The sequence below is a fragment of the Triticum urartu genome, chromosome 6 (genome assembly GCF_003073215.2).
Source record: "Triticum urartu cultivar G1812 chromosome 6, Tu2.1, whole genome shotgun sequence".
NCBI lineage: Eukaryota > Viridiplantae > Streptophyta > Magnoliopsida > Poales > Poaceae > Triticum > Triticum urartu.
This window is the reverse complement of record NC_053027.1, coordinates 514,026,340-514,050,169: the sequence shown is the minus strand read 5'-3', so window position 1 is coordinate 514,050,169 and position 23,830 is coordinate 514,026,340. Positions and strand designations below refer to the sequence as shown.

At 45.9% G+C, this 23,830-nt stretch overlaps 3 protein-coding genes across 6 annotated transcripts; 1 reads left to right on the top strand and 2 right to left on the bottom strand.

Moving 5' to 3' along the window:
- Positions 1–1,483: 1,483 nt before the first annotated feature.
- On the bottom strand, positions 1,484–9,456 carry LOC125514706. 4 transcript variants are annotated; one of them, XR_007286586.1, is made up of 12 exons: positions 9,185–9,456; positions 8,827–8,884; positions 8,335–8,422; positions 8,164–8,235; positions 7,744–7,777; positions 5,593–7,060; positions 5,425–5,500; positions 5,276–5,344; positions 4,430–4,554; positions 3,324–3,509; positions 3,160–3,244; positions 1,484–2,220 (listed from the first exon to the last, which is right to left on the bottom strand). XR_007286586.1 is itself a non-coding variant. In XM_048680050.1 (8 exons), the coding sequence occupies exons 2-8, from the start codon at positions 8,855–8,857 to the stop codon at positions 5,299–5,301; spliced, it is 1,815 nt and encodes a 604-aa protein (XP_048536007.1). In that variant the 5' UTR covers positions 8,858–8,884; positions 9,179–9,456; the 3' UTR covers positions 5,038–5,298. The 4 variants fall into 4 exon arrangements, 3 of the variants coding, with proteins under 3 accessions (XP_048536007.1, XP_048536006.1, XP_048536008.1); XM_048680050.1 differs by lacking the exons at positions 1,484–2,220; positions 3,160–3,244; positions 3,324–3,509; positions 4,430–4,554 and having other exon boundaries at positions 5,038–5,344; positions 9,179–9,456; XM_048680049.1 differs by lacking the exons at positions 1,484–2,220; positions 3,160–3,244; positions 3,324–3,509; positions 4,430–4,554 and having other exon boundaries at positions 5,038–5,344.
- On the top strand, positions 1,818–2,384 carry LOC125514707. The gene has a single exon (XM_048680052.1). The coding sequence runs from the start codon at positions 1,818–1,820 to the stop codon at positions 2,133–2,135; it is 318 nt and encodes a 105-aa protein (XP_048536009.1). The 3' UTR covers positions 2,136–2,384.
- A 7,343-nt stretch (positions 9,457–16,799) lies between the features above and the next one.
- LOC125514705 (cyclin-D3-1-like) lies at positions 16,800–19,453 on the bottom strand. Its single transcript, XM_048680048.1, has 6 exons — positions 18,742–19,453; positions 18,456–18,542; positions 18,265–18,363; positions 17,954–18,155; positions 17,612–17,733; positions 16,800–17,487 (listed from the first exon to the last, which is right to left on the bottom strand). The coding sequence occupies exons 1-6, from the start codon at positions 19,081–19,083 to the stop codon at positions 17,263–17,265; spliced, it is 1,077 nt and encodes a 358-aa protein (XP_048536005.1). The 5' UTR covers positions 19,084–19,453; the 3' UTR covers positions 16,800–17,262.
- Between the last annotated feature and the right edge of the window lie 4,377 nt (positions 19,454–23,830).

The following is a 23,830-nucleotide window of genomic DNA, read 5'->3' as shown; positions in this document are numbered from 1 at the left end:
CAATGTGATCTTGGATCACTAAACCAAAAATGTAGAGTCTTGGAGTAGCCAATTCTTGTTCTTGACATTTTGAAGGGGTCCACATCCTCATGTCCTTGCCATGCCGCTATTGAACTTGTCTGAAATATACTAGGTAAAAGTATTAGTTCAACAATGTGTATGTTGACATTAATTACCAAAACCACCAAGGTAGCAAATGTGCTTTCAAATTTCACCTAAGGAAATTTGATTACCCCATACTTTCACTTGTCAAACTTATTACTCTTGGGTGTTTGGGCACCTTAGACGAAAGAGGTCACCTCGGAGCCACATTCCATGGTGAAGCTCTGTGGTGGTACTGGATCCTCCAATTAAGTTGTGGAGAGATCCCCAACCTTGTTTGTAAAGGTTCTGGTTGCTGCCTACAAGGGCATCGCTAGTGGATTCACGGCACCTTGCATTGTGCGAGGGCGTGAGGAGAATACGGTGAGTCCTTGGGACGCTTGGGGAGCATCGAGCCTCCACACCCCTCCAAACGGAGACGTACCTCCCACAAAGGAGGAAATTCAGAAACACATCCTCATCTCCACTTGCGGTTATTTCGGTCCTTTACTTTGTGCAAGTTTATATCTCTTGTTTAATCTTGCTTGCACTTGTTACTTGTATTGCTTGTCATATAGGTTGTCCACTGATACGTCTCCAATGTATCTATAATTTTTAATTGTTTCATGCTATTATATTATCAATCTTGGATGCTTACATGCATTTATATGCTATTTTATATCATTCTCTGGGACTAACTTATTAACCCAGTGCCCAGTGTCTTCCAGTGTTTTGCTTGTTTTTGACTTTTTAAAAAATCAGCACCAAACAAAGTCTAAACATGATGAAACTTTACGATGATTTTTTCTGGACCAAAAGGGACCCTAGATGCTCCGGGAGGAGGCCGGAAGAGCTACGAAAGAGTCACAAGCTCACAGGGCGCGCCCCCTGAGCTCGTGGGGCCCATGTAACTCCGTTTGACCTAATTCCAAGACTATAAATTCATAAATATTTCCAAACTAACAGAGAGCCACCCGAAACACTTTTTCCACCACCACAAGTTTATGTTTTCTCGTTATCCCATCTGGAGGCCTTTTCCGGTACTCTGCCGGAGAGGAAATTGATCACCGAGGGCTTCTACATCGTCCTTGCCGCCTTCCAATGATGCGTGAATAGTTTACCACGGACCTACGAGTCCATAGCTAGTAGTTAGATGACTTCTTTTCTCTCTTTGATCTTCAACACCATGTTCTCCTCGATCTTCTTGAAATTATATCTGATGTAATCTTTTTTTGCAGTGCATTTGTTAGGATCCGATGAATTGTGGGTTTATGAACAGATTATTCATTAAAAGTAACTAGGTTTTTTTCTGAATTTTATTGCATGATTGTTGTAACTGGGATAACTTGGCTCAGCCATGACAAAACTAACAAGGCATGAAAACTATCTAAACAATCTTGTGTGTCCGTCAACCTTCTGCTGAAATTAAGTTTGAAATGAACCGGGTGGTTGTGAAACAGCCAGCATCGTTCGCCTCCACAAAACCCAATCGCAATCACACCAGAGACCGGACATGGACGCTACGGTGTCGCCTAGCATCACGTGCATGCAATGTTAGGCATGGCGTTGCTGTTGGAGTGCCCTCAACCACCTCCGTCTCCTCCCCTCTGGAATAGACGCAACAGCAGAACAAATTATTGAGAGATAGGCACGCCCCACAGGCCGGCCACAGTGCGCCAGCACCACTTGAACCTGAAGCAGAGGCCACAGTGCAGGCGCCACTTGAAGCAGGGACAATGAAGCCGCAGACGCAGCTCCTCCTCCTCCTGGCCTACATCGCCGCGGCGCTGGTCATGAGCCGCGGCGTCCTCGCCGGCGCCGGCACCCATGCGGCGATGCCGGTGCGCACCGTCGAGGACGACGAGGCGGGCTTCACGGAGCGTGAGGAGGAGGCGGCGTACCCACAGAGGAGGGTGCTTGCTTACAGCCCCCAGTACATCGGCTACGGAGGGCTGGAGGCGAACAAGGCGGCGTGCTACGGCTCCTGCCCCGGCCGGGGGCAGCCCTACACCGGCCGCGGCTGCAAAGCCATCTTCGGCTGCCGCGGGCGTTGATTATCTCATCTCATCTGGAAGATACTGCCATTCCTGTTTGCATCATGGCAGAAAGAAAAGGCCCTTCTTCCACTGACCCAGAAAGCTGTGAAGAGATAAAAAAAATGTGGTTACTGTGTAAGCTCACGTAGTTTTACACGCATGTATTTGTGTTCTTGTATGTAATCCTTGGTTCCTTGTGTGTACAATAATGTGTGTTTGGATGAATTCAAGCATGCATACGATTCAGAAAAATGGTTTGCGTTGTCAGTTTCCAGGAAGAAAGGAATAAACAGCTGAAACAAGAGAAAAATGTTAGTGGGATATAATTGATTAGTCAAAGGAGACGAAAGATGTACTCCCTCCGTAAAGAAACATAAGAGCATATAGATCACTACTTTAGTGATTTAAACACTCTTATATTTGTTTACAGATGGAGTATCTGCTCGGCTTCTAAAACCGACCCATCCTGTACTAATATTAGCCAATGGCTAGTTATTCAAACGTCATGTGCATGAGTTCATGTATTTTTCATGAAATTGTGTGAGTTCATGTTATTTTGATAATTCTTGTACACTTCATAAACATAGCGCTAGAATTTAACACCAAACAAACAAACTCGATAAAATTATACTAGTGAACTGACCATGATTAGAAAATACTCCCTCTGTAAACAAATACAAGATCTTTTAGATCACTAGTAACAGGCAGTAATTCAAGTATCAAAATGGTAAAATTATTTAGATATACTCATTCACAAGAGATCTGCATAAAAGCTAGCTAGGAGTGCAGATTGGTCTGGTGCGATCTTGTCTCAACATATAAAAAGAAAGGGAAAGAACACTTGGTATTTTGAGGATAGGAGGTCAGTTTAATGCATGAAGACATCTAAATCATCAGGATAAGAAGCAGAATGATCACAGGATACGTATTGCGGCAATCTCAATGTTACAACAATTATCTTAGGATGGGCATACACACAAAAGGGTGTTTTTGCAGGAACAGTAGAATTGCAATATTTTGGAAGCACCTCGTCCTTTTTTACCTTTGTGGAGTGCTTCCTTTCGGACCGATGTTTTTGCTCTTTCTCCAGTAAACTCACCAGCCCTTTGTTTGCTTCGTTGAGAGTTCTGTTCTCCTCGAATACGAATAGCGACTTAAACCTTGAATGAGAAATGCAAGAAACTTCAGGCCAACAGAACTACGTACATCAGTGCAGCAGAAACTGAAGTTCACTGAGAAGATGATAAGTTGTGGGTGGAAGACATGGCTGCAAGGACAAGAGTGCTTCAATAACATCTTGCCTCCTCCTCTGGTTTGTTTCTACTGGGTACTGGCCTTCAGTATCTCCTTGTCCCTCTGCAGAGCTTGCAGTTCATTATTCAGAGCAGTAAGCTGCACATGGAGAATAGCACAGGTAAGATGAATGTTGGAGGATCAGACTAAACAGAACAACATAAATAGGTGGACAACCACTGCAGTAGTAATTTCAAACACTCACGACATGAGCATATATCAGCTGGGAACTAGGTAAGTAGACGAGGACAAAAAGGTTTCTTGCAAACAGAATGTTCAATGAATCTTATATAACATTGGCGCAAACCTACACATGCCAATAGAACTGAGAAACCTCAGGATGGTGATGAGCGTAGGGCGAGCGCGCGAGGCCGAATCGGCAATCAGTGCCGACATGGACGTGGGATGGCACTGCGGGTAAATGACCAGAAAAACTCACCCTTGAGAATATTACAGCCGTCACCTCAGAATTTTTACGTGCAATCCTAGCCATCCGCGACACGGTCGAATGGCCCAAAGCCACAAAGCCCAGAAAGCCGGCCTTACCAGGCATGAATTAAATCTTTAAATGACATGCTAATGTATCTTGAGGTTACAACTACGCACCATTGCAAGGATCTAAAAGATGTGATAAGTTTGTGGAGAAGTTAACAGAGATGCCTAAAAGAAGAGCAAATCATACACAAAGGTATCGGTACATCACCATATGATAACCAGAGTGTAGACATCATTACATCATTACATATTTCTTCGGTAAGTTAGGAAAATTTCCATATTTAAATGATCATGCGAGTCCAAAGTTCATTTGTAATAAGAGATGATACAATTGCACAAATTTTAGAATTCGTAAAAGTGGTTTCGCACAGCACATTCAGAACTTACAGGGAACCTTATGGATACAGGAGAACTGAAAGAACAAATTCAACTAGCTCGTTGTTAAAAACAGTTGCAGCTTTGAGCTAGTACTTCGCAGAAAGTTATGCAACAGCAATATGATGTCAAGTTGAAAGACATCTTACTCTGATAGATGGAAACCGTGAAGAGAGGTTCAGAAGAGCAACAGCCATGATAGGTTGAGTCATCATGTCTGCAGAGTAACGGTTAAGACCGAGCAACACAGCATCCTCAACATAATATTTGTTACCTGGACAAGTTGACATGTTTGGCATGATTCCTGACAACAATACCATACAAAAGCAATACTACCAAATGAAATATTAGCCCTGCAAAAGTCCATGGTACTGGGGGCCGATGCCCCTCGGGGGCTGACCAAGCAACATTAGCACAACTGGCGCCTAACTGCCCCACATTGAGCCCAATAAACAATTTTTGTGACCAAAACGAATGATTGTAAATTTCCATACTTCATTGCACCCACCTAACTAGTTGTTCTACCCACAGTGCATTTTATTAATCCTAATACAATTCTCTTGAACTAAATGCCAATTAAATAAATGTTTTGCACAGTAATCCTGGAAACAATTTTTGAAAGTATAGTTCATGAAAGCAGAAAGGAGAATGACAACAATTGATGGTGGATCAGACTATAATGTGATTTGAATATGTGCTAGTTTTCAGAGTAGTTGAAACTTGAAACAGAGCAGTGCAAAATGAAAAACACCACCAGTCTTGCAACAGTCTAGTATATTTCAAAAATCACCAGTCTTAACCATGTCAGAGACTCAGAGTGCACAGAAAATCGCTAATTACAGGATCCATGTAAGTGTAACAGTGATATGGCAAAAAAATGTCCACCACATGCACATTTCCCCCAGCAAAACAAAACATGCCCATCCCTCTTCATAAGGTAAAATTGTCCATCGCATTCAATATCCCAATTCACAGCACCATGCAAGGTTCGACACCTAAAAATGTGTATTGACCATCCTCACTGCTCAGCACCATCCAGTATGCTCCTAACTTTGTCAATGGAGCTGCACACATTAACATACTATTAGACCGTTTACGTGCACAATGGAGGGGGTGAGGGAGATAATGAAAAATGTAGACAGACCTTTTCGGTAGATTAGGTAAGAGACTCTGGACAGCATTCATCACAATGTCGCCTTTTTGGTTCTTCGCTTCAGGATCTATGGCACACAAATATCATTACCCTGAACGGAGATTGAAAACTGAAGAGAAATAACAAATAGAAAAGTTCTACTGGTGGTTCACAATGTACCTTGAGGATCTTGAGAATTAGAACTGCCTCCAAGATAACAATCGGTAAGTTCATCAATCTCCTCGTCTTCAGTCAACATGTTTTTAAGAATGTGCCCAATAAGCTCGTGTGCAATACTTGCAGTGTCATCACATAATGCAGAGAGATCTTCTGCAGAGCATCTAGTCATCTCCACATTGTCCTTCAAACTAGGATCCTTCGTACTGCCAGTAGCATCACTGTCTCCATAATGTCCAGCACCAGCAGTGTACTCAGAATCTTCAGTGCTATTGATCATGAAATTTGAACAGCGGCCCTCATCCATGTGCTGCTGAGAACGAATATCAAAGTAGTTGCTCGCGGTGAGTACAAAATCATTATCTTCACTGCACCTGTCACTCTCTAAGCTAACTTCGTCATCGCTTGAGTTTTCTTCAGTGGCACCGCGTGCTAAAGATCTGAGGCAACTGCTTAAATCCAAGACAGCATCTACTTCCACTTCCTTTCTGTCTTCTGTGAGAATAGCCTGTTGATATTTAGGAGACATTCGAGCTAAGAAACCAATGGCACGTACTGCCAAATCTGGTAAATTACCATCATCACACTCAAACAAGCATTCTGTCAAGTACTTCCTCACAGCTGCTCTGAATGATGCCATCTTAACTTGAGAACCTTGACCCATAATGGGACGCAGCAACTTCATATCATCAGTATCGACGTTTGGAAGTGACCATAGAGCATTCAGGATATCTTGCTGCGATGATATAGTCGCACGTGGAAACAGAAAGAACTCTGAATGTGAAATATCCATGCTCTTTAGTGTTAGTTTTCGATACAGGTTCATCACTGACAATGCTTTTGCAAAGTTCACTGGAAGATCACTGCCTTCCTGCAGCTTTGCTATCATATTTCCACACCTTTTCCTTAGCAAATTAATAAGATAGCTTCTGCTGGAAGTTCGAGTTACATGCAGAAATTCTGGGGGGCATGATTTTCCTGTGAGCTTTCTATTGATTGCAATAACAGCTTGCTGGGGAATTTCATCCAGCTCAGCTAAAGCTTGGTCAATAGATGACAGAAGCATTGGTGAAACAGGTGTTCTAAGACGGACAGAATTAGAATGGTAGCTGCATGGATTTGTTAAAATTTCAGACAACTGCATACCACTTTCACTGTCCAACTCAGCCAAGTATTTTGGAAGGTGGTCCTTCACGATTTTCATCATTGTAGGCCTAATCTTCCTGAAACTAATCCCATTGTGGGCGACAATATTAGCCACTGACTCAAGTGCTCCATTGCTTAATTTGCTGATTGTACAGTGCATGATCTTCAAGCTTTCTGGACAGAGAGAGCCATCCTTCTGTTTTTGCAACTTAAAAAGCTCGAGACCATCCAGAACTACGTGATGAATGTAACACTTCCTTTGCAAACCAAAACTTTCTTCGATGTTAAATCTTACTCTCTCGCTGGACACCTGGAATAGACATTTCTTGATAAGAAATGCCCAGTTACTGTCATGTTTATGCTACATGGATGTTAACTAAAGCAACAAAAGAAGAGGGTAAAATGATCTATAAGACACTATTGTAATAAAGAAGGCAGGCAAATCGTGAGATAGTAATAAAACTACATTTCAAAAGTAAAATAGTATAAACTGTGACATAGTAACAAGAGATGTATTATATGTAATATACTAAATATAAACTATCTTACAGAAGAGTACTCTCAAGGATCAAATCAAGTGATTACTATGAAATTATTCGCCAAAAAGAAGTAATTACTATGAAATTGATAGTGCTAACAAGTATGGAAAATCGATCAAGCAATAACAAATGAGTTAGAGCCTTTTTACTAGATGTTATCTCATCTCAGACTATAATCAATCTGCTCCTTCCAATGCCCTAATCCCATCAAAGCCATGCTGTATATCCTTCCACAAGTGTAGTTATCTTGATGCAAGGTTCACATGAAGCAACATATTTGATCACACAACATATTAAAATTGTTAAATCTTCTCTTATTATTGTACTAGAAATATAATTATATGCCATTCATTCTTATATTAAACCTAACGGATAAATAAGTAGCTACGCAAGCAACATTAATAAGGGGAGTAAAAACTGAAATTGAAAACCGTAAGCTGTAGGTTCTGTTAGAGTATGAATAACTTACTTCATCAGTCCTGACATCCGATTCAGCCAAGTAGCTGTAGAACAGAAATTTTTGTCGGGGGTTACTAAAATATTAATATGGGTAAAGTAACCCTACAAGTAAAGAAATATGATAAATGGAAATCTGGTAGGTTTGCCATATTTTACAATCCAAGACCACATGGAGCTGAGGTAACTCACTAAATCAGTGGATGTTGTTTTCAGATGAGAAACATGGGCTATGGGTCATTTTTGTGCATAAACGAAGAGTGAGTTTTGCTCTATTGAAGCTTTTGGCACAAACTCTTGGACCATGGAGCCATGGAGGTAACCCACTAAATCAGCACATACTGTTTTCAAATGAGAATCATGCAGCTCCAGCAGTTGAAATACCGCACGGCATCTGGTTTAGAGAAAGGTGCACAGATAGTAGAATACTTACGCGACTTTGAGAAACTTTGGTCGCTTAAGTTTGAAGGGGACACCTAATTCAGGATTCAGCGAGGCCAGCCATCTGCATGCATACATATATGAATAAAAATAAATATGTAAGGTGCGGATAAGAGGGGGTGGAGGGATGCATATAGAAGAAGAGAGCAAGCACTAGACAGACCTTCGCTTTTTCTTGATCAGACCTTGCTGCCGCAGAAAAAGAGAGCACAGTTTTTTACCATCCTTGAAAGAAAAGTTGGCCGTGTCCTCTGGGTAAAAACCACACAGAACAATATTTTCAGATGTATAACATAACTAGAGGATTTTCAGCCACATCAGACTGCAATACCCTAGGTTTATGTGAGCCGAGGGTAACAAATTGGTGTATGGATGGTGTCACTTTGAAGTGTGGAAACCAAGTATTCTAAACAAGATGATATCAACAGAGATGCATACAACTCAACTTGGATGCATCATCAGTTCAGCATGAGAAATGCAAGCATAATAACTATGGATGCTGTCGATATGAAGTGCTTCGCATGCAGGTGATTGTTCTAGAAACACCATCACATTTACAGTAATGAAATAAGTTTCAGGTATTGCACAGTAGGCACTACAGCAAGTGGAGTGGTACTGTTGTGGCCTCAGAAGCATGAAGATGAGATGAAATCACCTTCCTGCGAACCTTCCTGCGAAGAAAACATCTGGGTCCTTGACCTTCTGTACGCGGCCTGGAAAATAAGAATCATGGCATAAGCTTTCGGTGAGGAAGTTAGGATGTTATTAGCAACGAAAATAGATGATTTCAGACATCAGGGGGGAAAAAATGAGAGGTTGCGGCCGGCTAAGCTGTCCTTGGTCTTCTAACACAAATCGACTTTGACCAAGGTGGACAGATGACATGCGTGAGCTGTGCGCACAGCGCACGTACCAAATTACTTTCGATTCCAGCAATTGCATATACTCTAGATTATAGAGCTCATCAACAAGAAATCAAATACAGTAGCAATATTGGAGCGCCAAACCTGCACCTAGTCACACCGAGATAGGATGAACTCTGCAGCCGCCGAAGACTTCCGTCGACGAGGTCGCGGCGGCGGCGGCGGCGGCGGGGAAGCGAGACAAGGAGACGCCGGCGGCAGAGACCGGGTGGGGAGGGGAAGAGGAGGGATTGGTGAGGCAGAAGCGGCGGGGGGAAGCGGAGGACGGAGCAGCGGCAACGGCCTGGTCACGAACAGGCGGCGGCGGCGGCGCAGCGTCAGCACTCAGCACTAGCGGAGCTACTCACGGGCAAAACCGTGCAGTGGCACGCTCAGCAAAATCACCAAAAAAAAAAATACTATGCTCATTGCCCAGCCCATACTCCGTAGCCCAAACGCCCAGTCCAATAGAGCTAAACAAAAGCATTATTAAATAGAGCAGCCCGGTCCTTTTTCTTTTTGGTTACTTTTTTCCTTTTAATTTCTTTCTTTATTCGATTTTTACTTTTTATTTTTCTTTCCTTTTTTACTCTCTTCAATTTTTTTTCAAGTCTGTTTGTCAACAGGTGTTTTGGTTTTTGTTTTTCCAAATTTATGTTTCTGTTTTCAAATTTTGTTCTGGATTTCCAAAAAGTATTCGCGTTCAAAAAAATGTTCGTGTTTCCAAATTTTGTTTTGGAATATCAGAGAATGTTACCATTTCAAAAAGAATGTTTGCATTCTCAATTTATTTTTAGATTTCAAAACATGTTCACTTCTCCAAAAATTGTTCATGATTTTACAAAAATGTTCATTTTTAAACAACTGTTTGTGTTTTCAAATTTTGTTCGGTAGTTTCAAAAATTGTTTGCAATTTTTTTTCCTGTTTTCAAATTTTGTTCTGGGTTTTCAAAAAATGTGCGCATTCCAAAAAGTGTTCGTGTTTCCAAATTTTGTTTTGGAATTTCAAAAAATGATCCTGTTTTGAAAAGAATGTTTGCGCTCTGAATTGTTTTCTGGATTACAAAAAAGTTCACGTTTTGAAAAAAAATGTGATTTAAAAAAAAAACTTCCTGTCCACAAAAGGTGTTTGATTTTAGAAAAATGTTTGTGTTCACAAAAATGTTTTGAATTTTTTTAAAAAAATTGTTCACGAATAAGAAAAGTGTTCGCGTTTCATTTAGCATTCAATTTTGTGTTAAAAAATTGTTTTTCCTTCCAAATTAAAAAAACGGATTTGCATTTATAGTTGATCATTAAGACTTTCCGCTGATCTATGGTCAAATAGCGTTCCCTAGTTCAACTAGACGGCAGGTCGTCGTCTTTAGCGAGACGTCGGGGGCAGTCTATTTTTTTTTATTTGTTTGCGTCGCTCGCTCTACCTTGCATTGTTAAGGACGTGTTTGGTTACTCCAGTAACTCTCACGGGTACCCCTCGGGGCCGACCCGTCTTTGACATGGTTCTGGGGGTAAAGTCAAAGTAACCGTGTGTCCATAACACCAAGGGGGAATCCGAGGAATCACCCTCGATGGATTCCACTTGATGTAACCGTCAAGGTGAACTTGCGGGAATCATCCTCGAGGGTTCACACTTGAGGTGTTGCACGACGGAGTCGTTATCGGGAGTGGTGAAGGAGGAATCACCCTCCGTAGACCACGACCGATTAACTATACTACAAAGGTCTCATCAGAAGTGATATACGAGGTATCACCCTCGGCACTCGATAGTAGCTCTATAGAGTCGTACAACTAGGGGGTGTGAGGTGATGTGTCGGGCTCTGGACGTCGATCACGTTGATCGAGTCATCGATCATAGAGCGGGGGCAACATGGACAAGGTGAGGGGTCATTGGTGGATCACTACCCAACCTATACTAAGCATATAGGATAAACAGGTAGGTAACAGTAGCAGGTTGCAAAATCAGGCTATGCACCAAAATAGGTACAAACGAACAACAGTAGCAAAATCTAATGCAAGCATGAGAGAGAAGGAATGGGCGGTATAGAAATGATCAAGGGGGTTTTGCTTTCCTGGAAGCTCTGCTGCAAGTGGCTGGACGTCAAAGGTGTAGTCGTACCGGGAGCAGCGTCAGTCTCGGTGTCTACCGGGGAGAAGAGGGGGAGAAACAATAAATATAAAGCAATCAAATGCATCACAATGCATGACATGGCAATATGCAGTGCTAGGGGTGACCTAACGCAGTGCTACACGTCACTGACGAAGCGGGAAAACATCCTGAGAATGTTTTCCCGGCGTTTAACAGTTTTGGACAGATATATCAGAGGGGGAAGGATCCATGTTCATCATGTTAGAGGCATGTGACATATGAGTGGATAGCATATTCGGATTCGTTACATTTTTCTGACCAACTTTCATATATAAATTATTTGCATGTGAGTTACAGATTATTTTATATGAATTTTCAAAGTTTTAATCATTTTCTGAAATTCCTAGAATTAAATTAATTTGAAAAACAAATAACAAAAGGGCTGGGTGCACCCAGCAGTGCACGGAGGCGGACCAGTGGATGGACTTAACCTAGTTCGACAAGCGACTTTTAATTTGTGTTGTTATTTGTTAATAGCTTGGATGAACTGTTATTTGTTTTTTAGCTAGGACTGAAATGATGTTTCGATCGTGTGTGGTAAGATCATCACTAATGAGAAGGAATGATCACAACAACTCGTGTTTTGCACAACCAAACATCATGTAATGCATCAACCCAGTCCAACCAGCAAAAAAAAAAGTATTAGCTCAGTCAGACCCAACCGAGTAACACATACAAAGACCCCAAAAACGATGCAACTAACCAAACACGGCCTAGATTGCTACTGTTCCTCTAACCAATATACATAACAGGTTAAAATCTTTGAAAGAGGCACCGCCATTACCATATAATATGCACAGAGGCAACATTGGATCCACGGCTCGATAAAATACCAATGATATGGTATTTCCTCCTCCTCAAGAAAAGTATTCTTCCTCCTCCCGCCTGCGTTGCCGTCGATCCGCCCCATCTCCGATGGCCTTTGGGCCATGGAGGTGCGGAGGATCTCAGCCCCACGCCGGCGGAAGGGACCCCGTTTTTGTTTTTGTTAGGTTCGACGTCTTGATTGAGGCCGTGTGGCGGTGGCGATGTCCCTCAGTAAGAATAATGTCTCCCACGTCTGATCTCCATTCCGATGGTGCGAATAGCGTCGTCAGAGGAAGTGTGAAGGTGTGTCTCCATTGGATCTCGCGGGATTCGGTTGGTGTTGGTCTTTGATAGATCTATTAATTTGAACCCATCTTTGTTCATCTTCGTTCATGTGGTTACAGGTTTGATCTTTCTGATCTATAACTATTTTCATCGCCGATGGTTGCTGCTCTGGTACGCTGGTCATTCGGGGCATTAACACGACGACTTCCCGACTATCTAGTATAACAAGATTTGCCTGGCTCCGATGAGGGAGGGGCCATGACGGCAGCACGTCTTCGGCACGTCTCCGATGCTTGTAGTCGTCGCTACGTGGTTCCTGGACCTGGTTGTAATTTTTATTATCTCTTGTGTTTTCTACTATCACGATTGATAAATAGATTGGGAATTTCTCTCGCAAAAGAGAATACCAACGAAATGCAACGTGCTATAACTACACATTCCACCTTGTACGGTGGCATCCAGCGGAAAAGGTTAAAGTTGTTCGTTCCACCCAGAAAAAAAAAGTGTCATCGTTGCATGCCCAGCAATGCGATATTCCTCGATCTACATCTTCGCGCCAAGCTACAGAGACCCGTCCCACGGAGGGCCGACAGATCTCCACCCATGCACGCATGAATCCACGGCCAGTACATCGTATCCTCCACCTCGCCGTCCTCGCCCCGTCGCAACACAACACAGCACGTCGCGATCATCACGGACGACGACACACCGTCAGCGAGCCCCCCGGCCCCCGTCAATCATCGTCGACTCCCGCGCGGCACGGCCGAAGCGCCGGTGGCGTTCAAATATCCCGACAGGCGGGATCGGCGGACCGGCCGGGCCTCGTACGCGCGCGTGTGAGCACGTACGTACGTCCGCTGCCGCATGCATGCATGCGTCCGTCCGTCCGTCCGTCGACGAGAGGGAGAGGCCTTGCATGCATGCTTCCCCGCCACCAGCAAACAGCCCCGGATCTGGCTTCTTCCCGCGCAGTGCATGTGCATGATTGCTACACCACCACCACCACCGGCACCGGCAGCGGCAGAGATCTCGTCGTGTTTGTACCGATCCGGTCGCCGTTGGCCACCCCCGGCTTGGCCGTTTCCCGGCTGGTATTTCACCCTTGTAGCTAGCCAAGCCAGGCCAGGCCAGCCAGCAATGGCTTCTAACTTTCCCTGCGCCGTCCGTCCCGTCCCGATCGACGCCACTGTTCGTCCGCTGCGGCGCCAGCGCCGCCGACGACGACGTGTGCCGACCGGACGCACGCACGTACATCGGGTCGGAACGCCGATCTGTCGAGATAGATAAGGCGACGTACGTACGCACTGTGAAGTCTGTAGCTGCGGCGCGGCTGGCAGGTTTAAACTACTGTGCGGTGCAGGTAAATGCTAGATCCCGGCAGGGTGCGGCCAAGGTTTCCCGATCGAGGAGGGACGGACGTACGCGACGCCTGTGACGCGGGGCAGAGGCTGTACGCGGAAGAGGCCGGGCTACCGGCTACGTACGCGCGCGCCAGGTGCCCCCATCGGCCCATCATCCCCCCACCCCGTTGCAATTGAAGCGCCATTGGCCTGGCTCGTGCCTCGTGCTCGTGGACCTGCCGTCGCCAGCTCCCAAACCATCGGCGCCCGGCCGGTGGTGGCCAGCACAGCAGGGCCATCACGTAGTACGCACCGGCCAGGAATCACGCAGGGAATGTACGCCGTGGCGGTGGCAATTAACACTGCACCCACGCACGTCTCCCCGCCTGCAGCAAGTCTTTAACCGTTCCATTCCTTCCGTTGCAGTCTGCAGAGACGGGTTCAGGGCCAGCCAGTGTGGGCATGCATTCATGTTTTTTCACCTCATCTAGACAGCGACCGGCGTCGACGGCGACAAGGGGGAGGCGCAGGCGGCGTGCGGCCGGACGACGATTAGTCGCCGAGATGCGGCGCTACCGCTGGGTCGGTCGGTGGGGCGGGCGCGACAGGGGCTCGCTGATGGCAGGAACCGGACACGGGAACGGCCAACGCAACGCAACGCAACGAGCCCGCCCGCCTGCTGCCTGCATGCGGCGTAGCTACATGGAGGCCCACGTACTACTTGCTGGCCTGGCCCGGCACTGGGCTACTGGTCGTGGAGCCGTGGTAGGGGAAGGAGGAGGGACGCGTGACGCCGGCGACCAAGACACCATGATTCATTCACTCACCAGATAGTCTTTTCTTTTTCTTTTTTGCGTTAGTCACCTCATGGATCCGATCTTGCTAGCTAGCTATCTACTACTGGTGGCGGCTTGGATCAATCATCATGGCCGGGTTTACCTACCCCTACGGCTTCGGCGAGTCAGGATTGGCCTTGATTTACAGCTGGGTCATAAACATGTCTGAGCCAGCGTCAACCACATCTTCTGCCCAGCCGGAAACTTGGCTGCGATTCTCGTTCCCCCGTACGGTAGCGATCGATGTCGATGATCGGTCGCATAATTCGCAATCTATGGCAGCAGATTCTGCCATCTATTCCACGATTTTCTGACAGTAAATCAGGGATCTAAACCTCAGGCGCGACAAGGATTTGATCACATTTCTCTTCATTCCCACCTTTCATTGCACATATTGATTTCACACAAGAAGTGAGAAGAAGATCATAAACCTACACTACGGTTTTCGATACATAAGTGGCTCTGGGTACTCGAATGCGCGCCGCAATTCTCAACAGAGGAACCACAGCATACTTCACCATACAGGATCTCAACCACAAAACTAGGTTGATCCAACGCAGGATACAGGAACGCCCATCGAGCGTGTAATCGATCCCGACCCCGCACCCAAAGAACCATCTGTCACAAAACACTTTGAAGGTGTTTTGCAACGTGCATTACCGCGGACACTAAATATTCACAAAATCCCTACCGGACGGTCACACGCTGTGCAATGCGCTGTATCCGCGTTTCTTTTACCACAGGTCCATTTCTCACTGCCCTACACTTAAACTGATGGTGGCCAACTAGGCCAAGTGCAGCGGCAGATCATTAAAGGACAGCGAGAGCAGAGGCAAACCATGGACTGCTGGTAGACAGTAACTCTACTGCAGCTCCACAAGGGAGTATGTCCACCATCTTCCTCAACATCTCTACCGTTACGATCCAGTTGACCCCCCAGTATGGTAAATGATACTCTAGTGTCATGCACAGACAGGCATCTCAGTATGGAATCTGCTACGTACAAGATATTGAAAAGAAGAAGAGAAGTCAAATGACACAGGAATCAGGATCAAGATTTAGCTGTGGTAAACTTGAGTGCACCCTGATTCAAGTGAACTAAATGCGGTGAGAGAGACTAGGGTCAGTCGACAAAGAATTGAGAAATCCGGGTCGACGCCCTCAGTTCTTCATCCAATGGTTTAACAGAAACAACACACACAGATCAGGTGGATTTTTAAACCTGGGTAAACAAAGCAAAAAAAATCTTGAGCCTTACTGGATGGTAAACTTGAGTACACTCTGACTCAAGTGACACAGGAAGCAGGATCAAGATTTAGATGTGGTAAACTTGAGTACACTCTGATTCAAGTGAACCAAATGGGGTGAAAAGGAACAATGAAATCTCGGTCCACCACACAAGTTTTCATCCGACGGTTTAACAGGAACACACACACACAAAAAAACAAGTGGATTGTTAAACCTAGATTAAAAAATCTTGAGCCTTATTGGATGGTAAGCTTTGCCTGACTGAGATTTAAGAACTTCTTAATCGACTTAGCATTAGCAAATCCGATAAATATAGTGCTTGACCATGAAGGAAGGTGCACAGATATGGTAATGTAGGTGCCTAGGTGGGTCTATTTAGTTTCTATTTTCATTAAGAAATCTCGGTCGACATCCTGAGTTCTTCATCCAACGGTTCAACACACACACACACACACACACACACACACACATGGATTTTTTTAAACCTAGATAAAAAACAAATCTTGAACCTTATTGGATGGTAAGCTTGGCTGACTGAGGTTTAATAATTTCTCAGTCAGATTTGGCATTAGCAAATCCGACAAAATGGTGCTTGACTGTGAAGGTAGGTGCACAGAGATGGCAATGTAGGTGGCGCAGGTGGATCTCAGTTTCTGTTTTTGGAGATGAACTTCAAATGCAGGTTTGTGAATGCATATACATATCGAAAAGTCAGATTGCACTACAGTATTCAACAGCAAGAGGTTTCATTTACGGGTCTAGCAGGCTGATATAGGGCCATCAGTGCTACTCTTAGTTCTCACTAACCCTAACATATAGATTATGCTCCAAATCAAATGGTAAAGGGTAATGCACTTGTAAGGAAACAGGCATCCCTTATGCTCTACATTTGATCCCATAAATTACTGAACTAGTGTTGGAATCTTGAAAAGAAGATCATTTATTTATCATTGATTCTTCAACGGGTGACGAATAAAGGATTGGGTAGACAAGCACAGTTGCAATCAAGGATCATGACATAATAGTAGACATCACAGAAAAGGGAAATAAAATGGAACAACATATAATGTCGACAAAATTTATAACTCATCAGAACAAATATAAACTGTTCTGTATCTCAGCCAATCCGTTTTAGGATCATTTTCATTCACCGCCTCAATGATCAGAGCAGCCCTTGCCCAAAGTTCATTGGAAACTGAATATGGAACCGAAATACAAAAACAGGGCAATAGAGCTCTCATCTCTACAACATGCAACTTCCTTGCTCCATCTCTGCCTACACTAGCATGCATCTCTGGACACTAACAGCTTAGCATGCCCCTTACATATGTCGATTGCATGAACAGGCTCGCGGCGAACTGTTTGTTTTTATGGGTCAAGTATTGACTATGGTGTTTTTGTTCCTTCCAGCAACTACTTGACCACACTATAGTTCTCGAGTGACCAAACTGAATTGAGATGTTTGAAACAACAAAACGGCCAAAACGGTGAGCAACACACCTGAAGCACAGCACGACATGAGACCGGTCATCTGCCAATTCTCCTCCTTTTGCTTGCCGAAGAGGCTTGGTAGCATGTTGCTGGAGATCCAACAGCAGTATCATCACTCTGTTGGCTGAGACATGCAGCAGCATCCAACACGCCTATCGGGCTTTGCGGCACAGAGAACATTGATGATCCAGCTGACTTTAGGACAATGGTTCCCATTGCTATCTTGTCTTGAATCAGTTCGTAGCATCTTAACACTCGCTCCTACAAGACATAAGAGGTATTTAGGCAAATGAAGTAACAATTCAAGCGCATCATTGCATTTACAGGTTACCATTTAGTGAGGGGCAAGTGGTTTAGTAAGTGAGAACATTGAGCTGATCACTACCTTGTTTATGTACTTGCAGGTAGTTGTAGCCCGCTCGACTACTGAAGTATTGCGCTCCCCAAATGCGGCAAGTGCAACACTTGCAGCAATCTCTGAAGGTCTGAACACCAAAAAATCAGCTCCTGCAATCCAAATTCTCAAACTTTAAGAATTGATCGCCGCCAAATTATACACATTGATCAATGCATACCAAAAATGAGATCTGGTTTAACACATTGATCGATGAATACTAAAAAGGAGATCTGGTTTAACACATTGATCGATGAATACTAAAAAAGGGATTTGATTTACTACATTGATCGATGAATACTAAAAAAGAGGGGTCTGATTTAACTCTCATACCTTTAGCGGTGCTCAGGATGAGGTCGGTCGAGCGGGAGAATGCGAGCATGGAGGGTGCGTCATGATCATTGAATTTGCGCAGGAAGTAGTCAATAAATGAGCAAGCAGTAACAGCTTGCATCCTCCATTTTAAGGTGCTGAGCACCAAAAGCTCCATCCTTTTTATGGTCCTTCCCTCAAACGCAGAAGTTGCCTCAACCACCTGTCAAGCGAAAACCGTCGATTAATTGAGATGAAACTGAAAGATGGAACCCTTCAACGATGCGTGTATGCGGAGGTCTGTGATAAGATGAGATGCATCACTCACTGACCTGCAGGTCGACGGGGAGCGGCACATAGGTCTCCTCCATCTTCGAAGCGAGGGACAGGCAAGCCACTGCCAAGAGCTGTGTGACCCAAGCTTTGCCTTCCTGCCATGAGAAACCAATTCCTCCATGATTACGGGATTTTTAGCAGGGTTTGCTTCAGTTGGCACTGAGATGACGATGGTGATAAGACTTACAGGAAGGGGATAGACGGAGATGAACCTATCAAGGTAGTTGACAGACAGGACCGCAGTCAACGGCGCGAAATTGAAATGCTCAATGACCTATGAGCAGAGAATTTGCAGATTTAATCAGCTATCGCATCGGGCCGGCACCATCGAGCACCAATCCAACGAGAAATCGCCACTAGAACGGGTGAAAAAAAGGCATCTTTACACGAATCCGGCCCATCACATCTCGGCGCCGCGCCATCGGCACGAGTAAACGGCGATTGGAATCAAATCAAGATGCGGGGGGTCTCACCTTCCAAATCCAATCTACGGCGTCCCTCCTGACGGCGGCCAAATCCAGGGCCCCGGCCCGGCGCTGCAGCATCTGGGGGTACCCGTCCGCGGGCATGTGCTCCTTCTCCGTCGCGACGAGCGCCGCCACGCACTCGTCGGACTGCACGGGGTGGTCCACCAGGAACCCCTCCGCCGCGGCGGCGGCATCGGCGGCGACGCGCGGCGGGGTGGTGGCCCCCGCCCCCGCCGCCGCCGCCGCCCAGGAGCAGTCGTCCTCGTCGTCGTCGAGGCCGAGGATGGCGGCGTTGTCCTCGGCGCAGAGCAGCACGGAGGCGGCGCAGTCGTACCCGGACGGAACCATGCCGGCTCCTCCCGAGAATGGCAGGAATGCTGGGTTAATGAGCAATCAATAAACCGATGCGAACTGATTTATCTATCTATCTATCTATCTATCCACGCCGCACCCCTCGTCTCTCCCTGCGAATTTACTCCCCGGTTGCTCCTCCTCCTCCTCCCCCTCCAATCTCCCTCCCCGGTTCTTGATCCGTCAATCAAAGGGATAAACGAAAAGGATAAACTAAACTATATATTTTTTTCCTTTTTCCGCCTGCTGCGTTCTTCTTCTGCTCAAGTGGAGACGAGATGAGGAGCGGAGGGGGAGGAGGGCGGAGGGGGAGGAGGGCGGAGGGTCTGCCTGCCCACTGTAGAAGCGGGGAGCGAGAGTGGGGGAGAAGGGCGAGGGTTTTGGCTTTGTAGGGCGCGGCCTCCGGGACGGGACGGGGAGGCGGGGGGAGCCGGCCGCCATTTCGGGGGCGACGCGGGGGGGCGGGCGCAAAACCGCACGCGACTTCCTGGCGGAGTTGTTTTGTTTTTGGCATTTTCCTGGGGGCGCGGATCCTTTGCGGCCACGACACTCGCTCGGATTTCGCGTGCGCCGTGTCGCTCGCTGCGTCTGTTTCCTTTCTTATTATCTCCTCTGCTCCTAGACTAGCCTCTGTTCTAGGTTAGTAACATGATGAATGTGGTATGTGGTGATGTGTTTCTTGGCTTGTTTGCTTTGCGAAACAAACATGGGAAGAAACATCGTTTTGTGATCTCGGGGGTCTTTCCACGTAGTTGTTGCATGGAGATTTTTATGGTGATTGTGTTTTTATGCTTTCTTTCTTGCTCGTTGTAATAAATGGATGCAGGCGGGGGCCTGATATTTCACAAGATTTGGGTGCCAAAATTAGCCTCTGCTTTTTTTTGGTGTGCTAAAAAAAATTAGTTTGTGATTTTCATGACTCGGTCGCTACAGAATTTCTTTCGTGGCAAATCCTCTCGTAAGGAACTGGCACTTTGAAAACCAACATTGCGCACGTCACGATAGATGAGGAGGCACGTTCGTGGACGCCGGATGGTAGGAGCTGCGCTCGCCTTTTGGATTTCTTCCTTCGGTCGCCTAGGCCGGTGCGGCGATTATGAGTGGCGCGAGTGACGCCCGCCCTCTTGGAGGCATTTTACACGTTTCCAACGAACGTCGGAAAGGTCGGAACTGACACCTCCACTGGTCTGATGAGCTCCGTCATCCAGACCATTGTGTGCATGAGTATCGTCAAAAGGACTACGATACAGACATATATTGTTTTGGGAGGGGTATTTTTTATCTCATCACTTTCTTCTCTCTCCTCTTGTTTCCCTTGAGAGTTGCCTGGCGGCCTGGGTAACCTCAGCTCCTCTCCCTCCTCGCCTCCGGTGGTTCCGTTGCGCGGATTGAAGTTGAGAGAGCGGCTTCTCCCTAAGAATAATAGGTCTAGGGTGTGTATTGCCACTATGGAGCTTGACATTATGACGGTCTTGAGCTCCCCACTGGCATGAGCAGATATCGAGCGGTGATCTTCTCATCTTCCATGGCTTTTGGTGGGGAGTGGATCTGACAAGGGCTCTCCCAATAAGCCTTGCACTTCACTAGATCAAGCCGAAGAAGATGTTGCTCCTTTTTCCCTATATCGTCATGGCGACGAGAAGGTTTTCGGTGGGCCATGCTTGCTTGGCCATCTTTTATGGTATTAGGTATTGTCGGGTCTACCTCCGGTGAAGGTCTTGGAGCATAAGGTACAACTGCTCCATCCCGAGTTTATTACCAGTGTGTTCGAGCACAAGCTACAACACTCGTTGATCTAGTCTTTTTCTTTGAGAATATCGGTTCCCAACAGTTGGTTGTTGGTCTCAACCGCTCCACCACCGGCTTTTCCAGCCGAAGGACGGCCGCTTGCCGCTCAGAGTGCTGACATTCATCTTCCTTGGCTCATGATATTCTTCCCATCTATGATGCCAATAGGGAGGCAGTTCGACTTCGGCTCCAATATCTGCACCCTCTGCTTCCTCCAATACTTCGTGATGGAGGCGGGGGCACAATGATCTTCTCGCCCCAAGTGGTTCTTCCCCGAAGGCGATGGATGTGGCTTGAAGCAGAAGCCCATCGTGGAAGAAGGGCTACATTGCAATTTTGTGTTTTTCTCCAGAGCCCTTATTGCCAAAATGTGAGTTATTTAGCAGAGCTGTCGATAGAAGGTGAGTCCACGATATCGTTGTTCAGCTCAAGGCTTCATGGCAAGCAGTAGACCTTGAATCGGACATTCAAACATCCAACTTTTATCCTCGAAGAAGACGTGTAATTTATGGTATAATTTTATAAAACGTGCTCTAGTAAAAAACAGAACCTAGACAAGAATCCCTTCACACATCTCGATCATAAACCCACAATTTATACGACAATTAAAGATTGTTATTAACCACATAATATTTCAATTATTGTCATATAACAAGCGTTCATACACATTTGGTAAAATCTATACGACGAAACTTTTAAGTTGTTACTTCATCACTTCACACATCTTGATCATAAAACCACAATTTATGACACTAACAAGACGATTATTGAATTTAACTACGCTAAGAAATAGCATCCACTTAAACTTTTCATCACTGGTAGGGTCCACCGTCGTGCTCACTTCGTCAAAGTTTTCTTTATTATGAAACAAGGTTGGACGATGCGCGTCGGCAATCCCATCGAGAAAAAGATCCGCCGACTTACTTAAAGTAGATCCGCTTATCGTCCAGCCTTATTTCATAATAAAGAAAATCCAAAGATTATGTACAAGAAGTGTTAAAAGTATATTTGTTGTTATGACAGTCCCTGGTCATAGTGTTTTTCTTTTGTGGGGAACAAAAAATTGATCATGGGTAGCCATGTGTTTGCAGAACTGTTGTTTACAGTGCATCTATATCCAAGCAGCTGTGCCTTAGTGTTGTTGCTAAAGAAGACGAAGGGATTTGGACATGTACTTGGGCACAAGCCAATGTGGATGCTGTCATCGAGCAATGCTGGCACTCTTGGCCAGATTCCAATCTCCGGGGTATCAACCGCCCCCCACTACATCTTGTGTATATGTTCACATTTCCTGCAAGTGTTTGCTAGAGGGCGTAGATTGTTGAATTCTTGTTAGCACTTCCTTTGTTTTGGTTCCTCATAATTTGAGTCTATTTTGACTTAATTTAACTAAGAAAATATAAAGAACTGTGTATATACTTTTTGAAGGAGGCTCGTATGTGAGGATCCACAGATTGGAAGAAGCGCAGACCCCTCTCTGCAAAAGGTCAGAGGGCTTTATCTGAAAAAAAAGAACTGAAATTGACATGCGAGATTCGCAGATTTGCCGAACTGCAGGCCCCTCCCTGTGAAAAGTCAGAGGGAGGACTACGTTTGATTAACTCTAATTGCCATGCGTGGTTCCACGAATCCGGAGAAAAGCAGGGCCCTCGCTGCAAATTGTATGAAACTAGATATCGAATCATAAAATAAAATCGCATGGACTAGATACGAGACCCGGAGAACCCCGAGCCCCTGGGCGCAAAAGGGGCGGGGAGGAGTACACGTAGGAAAGCGCCTCGGTGGCACGACCCGGCCCACATGCCATGTGGCAGGAGGCCACCACCCCGGCAATTTTCCATCAGCGGCAGGCGCTGGCGCCAAGGGAGATGCGGCCAAGGCGTGGGGAGGGGCAGTTCGGGCATTGCGCAGGCCATGTGGGACGACGGGATGGGGCCGGGGGCGGTGGCACGGAAGGGGGTAGTTCGGCCATTGCGCGCGCCATGTGAGGGTGACCATGTGGGGCAGCGGACGCGTCCGGGTGGTGGGGCCCGTGGGGGAGGGGCAGTTCCGTCTTTCCGCGCGCGGCTCGGCTGCTGCCTGCCTGTGCTCCTGCGGCCGCATGCCTGCAAAGCGTACCGAACACAGGCACGGGCACGGCCTCCGCTAGTCCAGCAGCGCGGCACGGTTGCTTTCTGGCGGTCAAACCTGACGTGAACCGAGGAGTAACTTCGCGCCGTGGCGAGGAACGGAGCGACGCCGTGAAAGGGGCGTCCCTTTCGCCGAGGGGTCGCGCCGCGCGCTGCTGCGTCCTGGCGCATCCGATCCGGTGGTTCGGGCCAATTTTTGTTGGGCGCGTACCGGGTGCACCGTGAGTATGGTGCGATCTTTATTTTATTTTTCCGAGCGCTGCTATAGACACGATCCTTTTCAGCCGATGCTCGCACGATCTGGCAAATCCAAACCATCCATGCGTATAAACAAAACGAAGCTCGCCCATCAGATTGTCCATCGTCTCTACCTCGGGCATATAGTATCGTGCGTCCAGTAGTTTCGTTTTTTCCCTGGGGTAAATCAGAGAGCTTTATCAGCTAAGATGCTAGTCACTAGGAAGATAGGAGTTTCATCAAGCCAGCTCTCGGTCACATTCAAAATGTGAGCATGCTTCGCACAAAGATGCGTATGTATGCATTTTTTTATACATATAGCTTATTGCTATTAGGTGTTGGTGTGTACATGTGTACTTCACTGTCAAAAGTTAGCAAAAACTGACGATGCTCATATGCATACTTCCGCATTTCCCGTATCTATGTCCGGAAATTCGATCTCAAACACATATTTTTTGGGTTATACATCGATAAAAGCTATGGATTTTGTCTATTTGGATATGTTTCGTACCAAATTCACAATATGGCAGAAAAAGATTGATACAAAACTCTCACACAGAAAAAAAAACATCTACCGACTCGTTTACTAC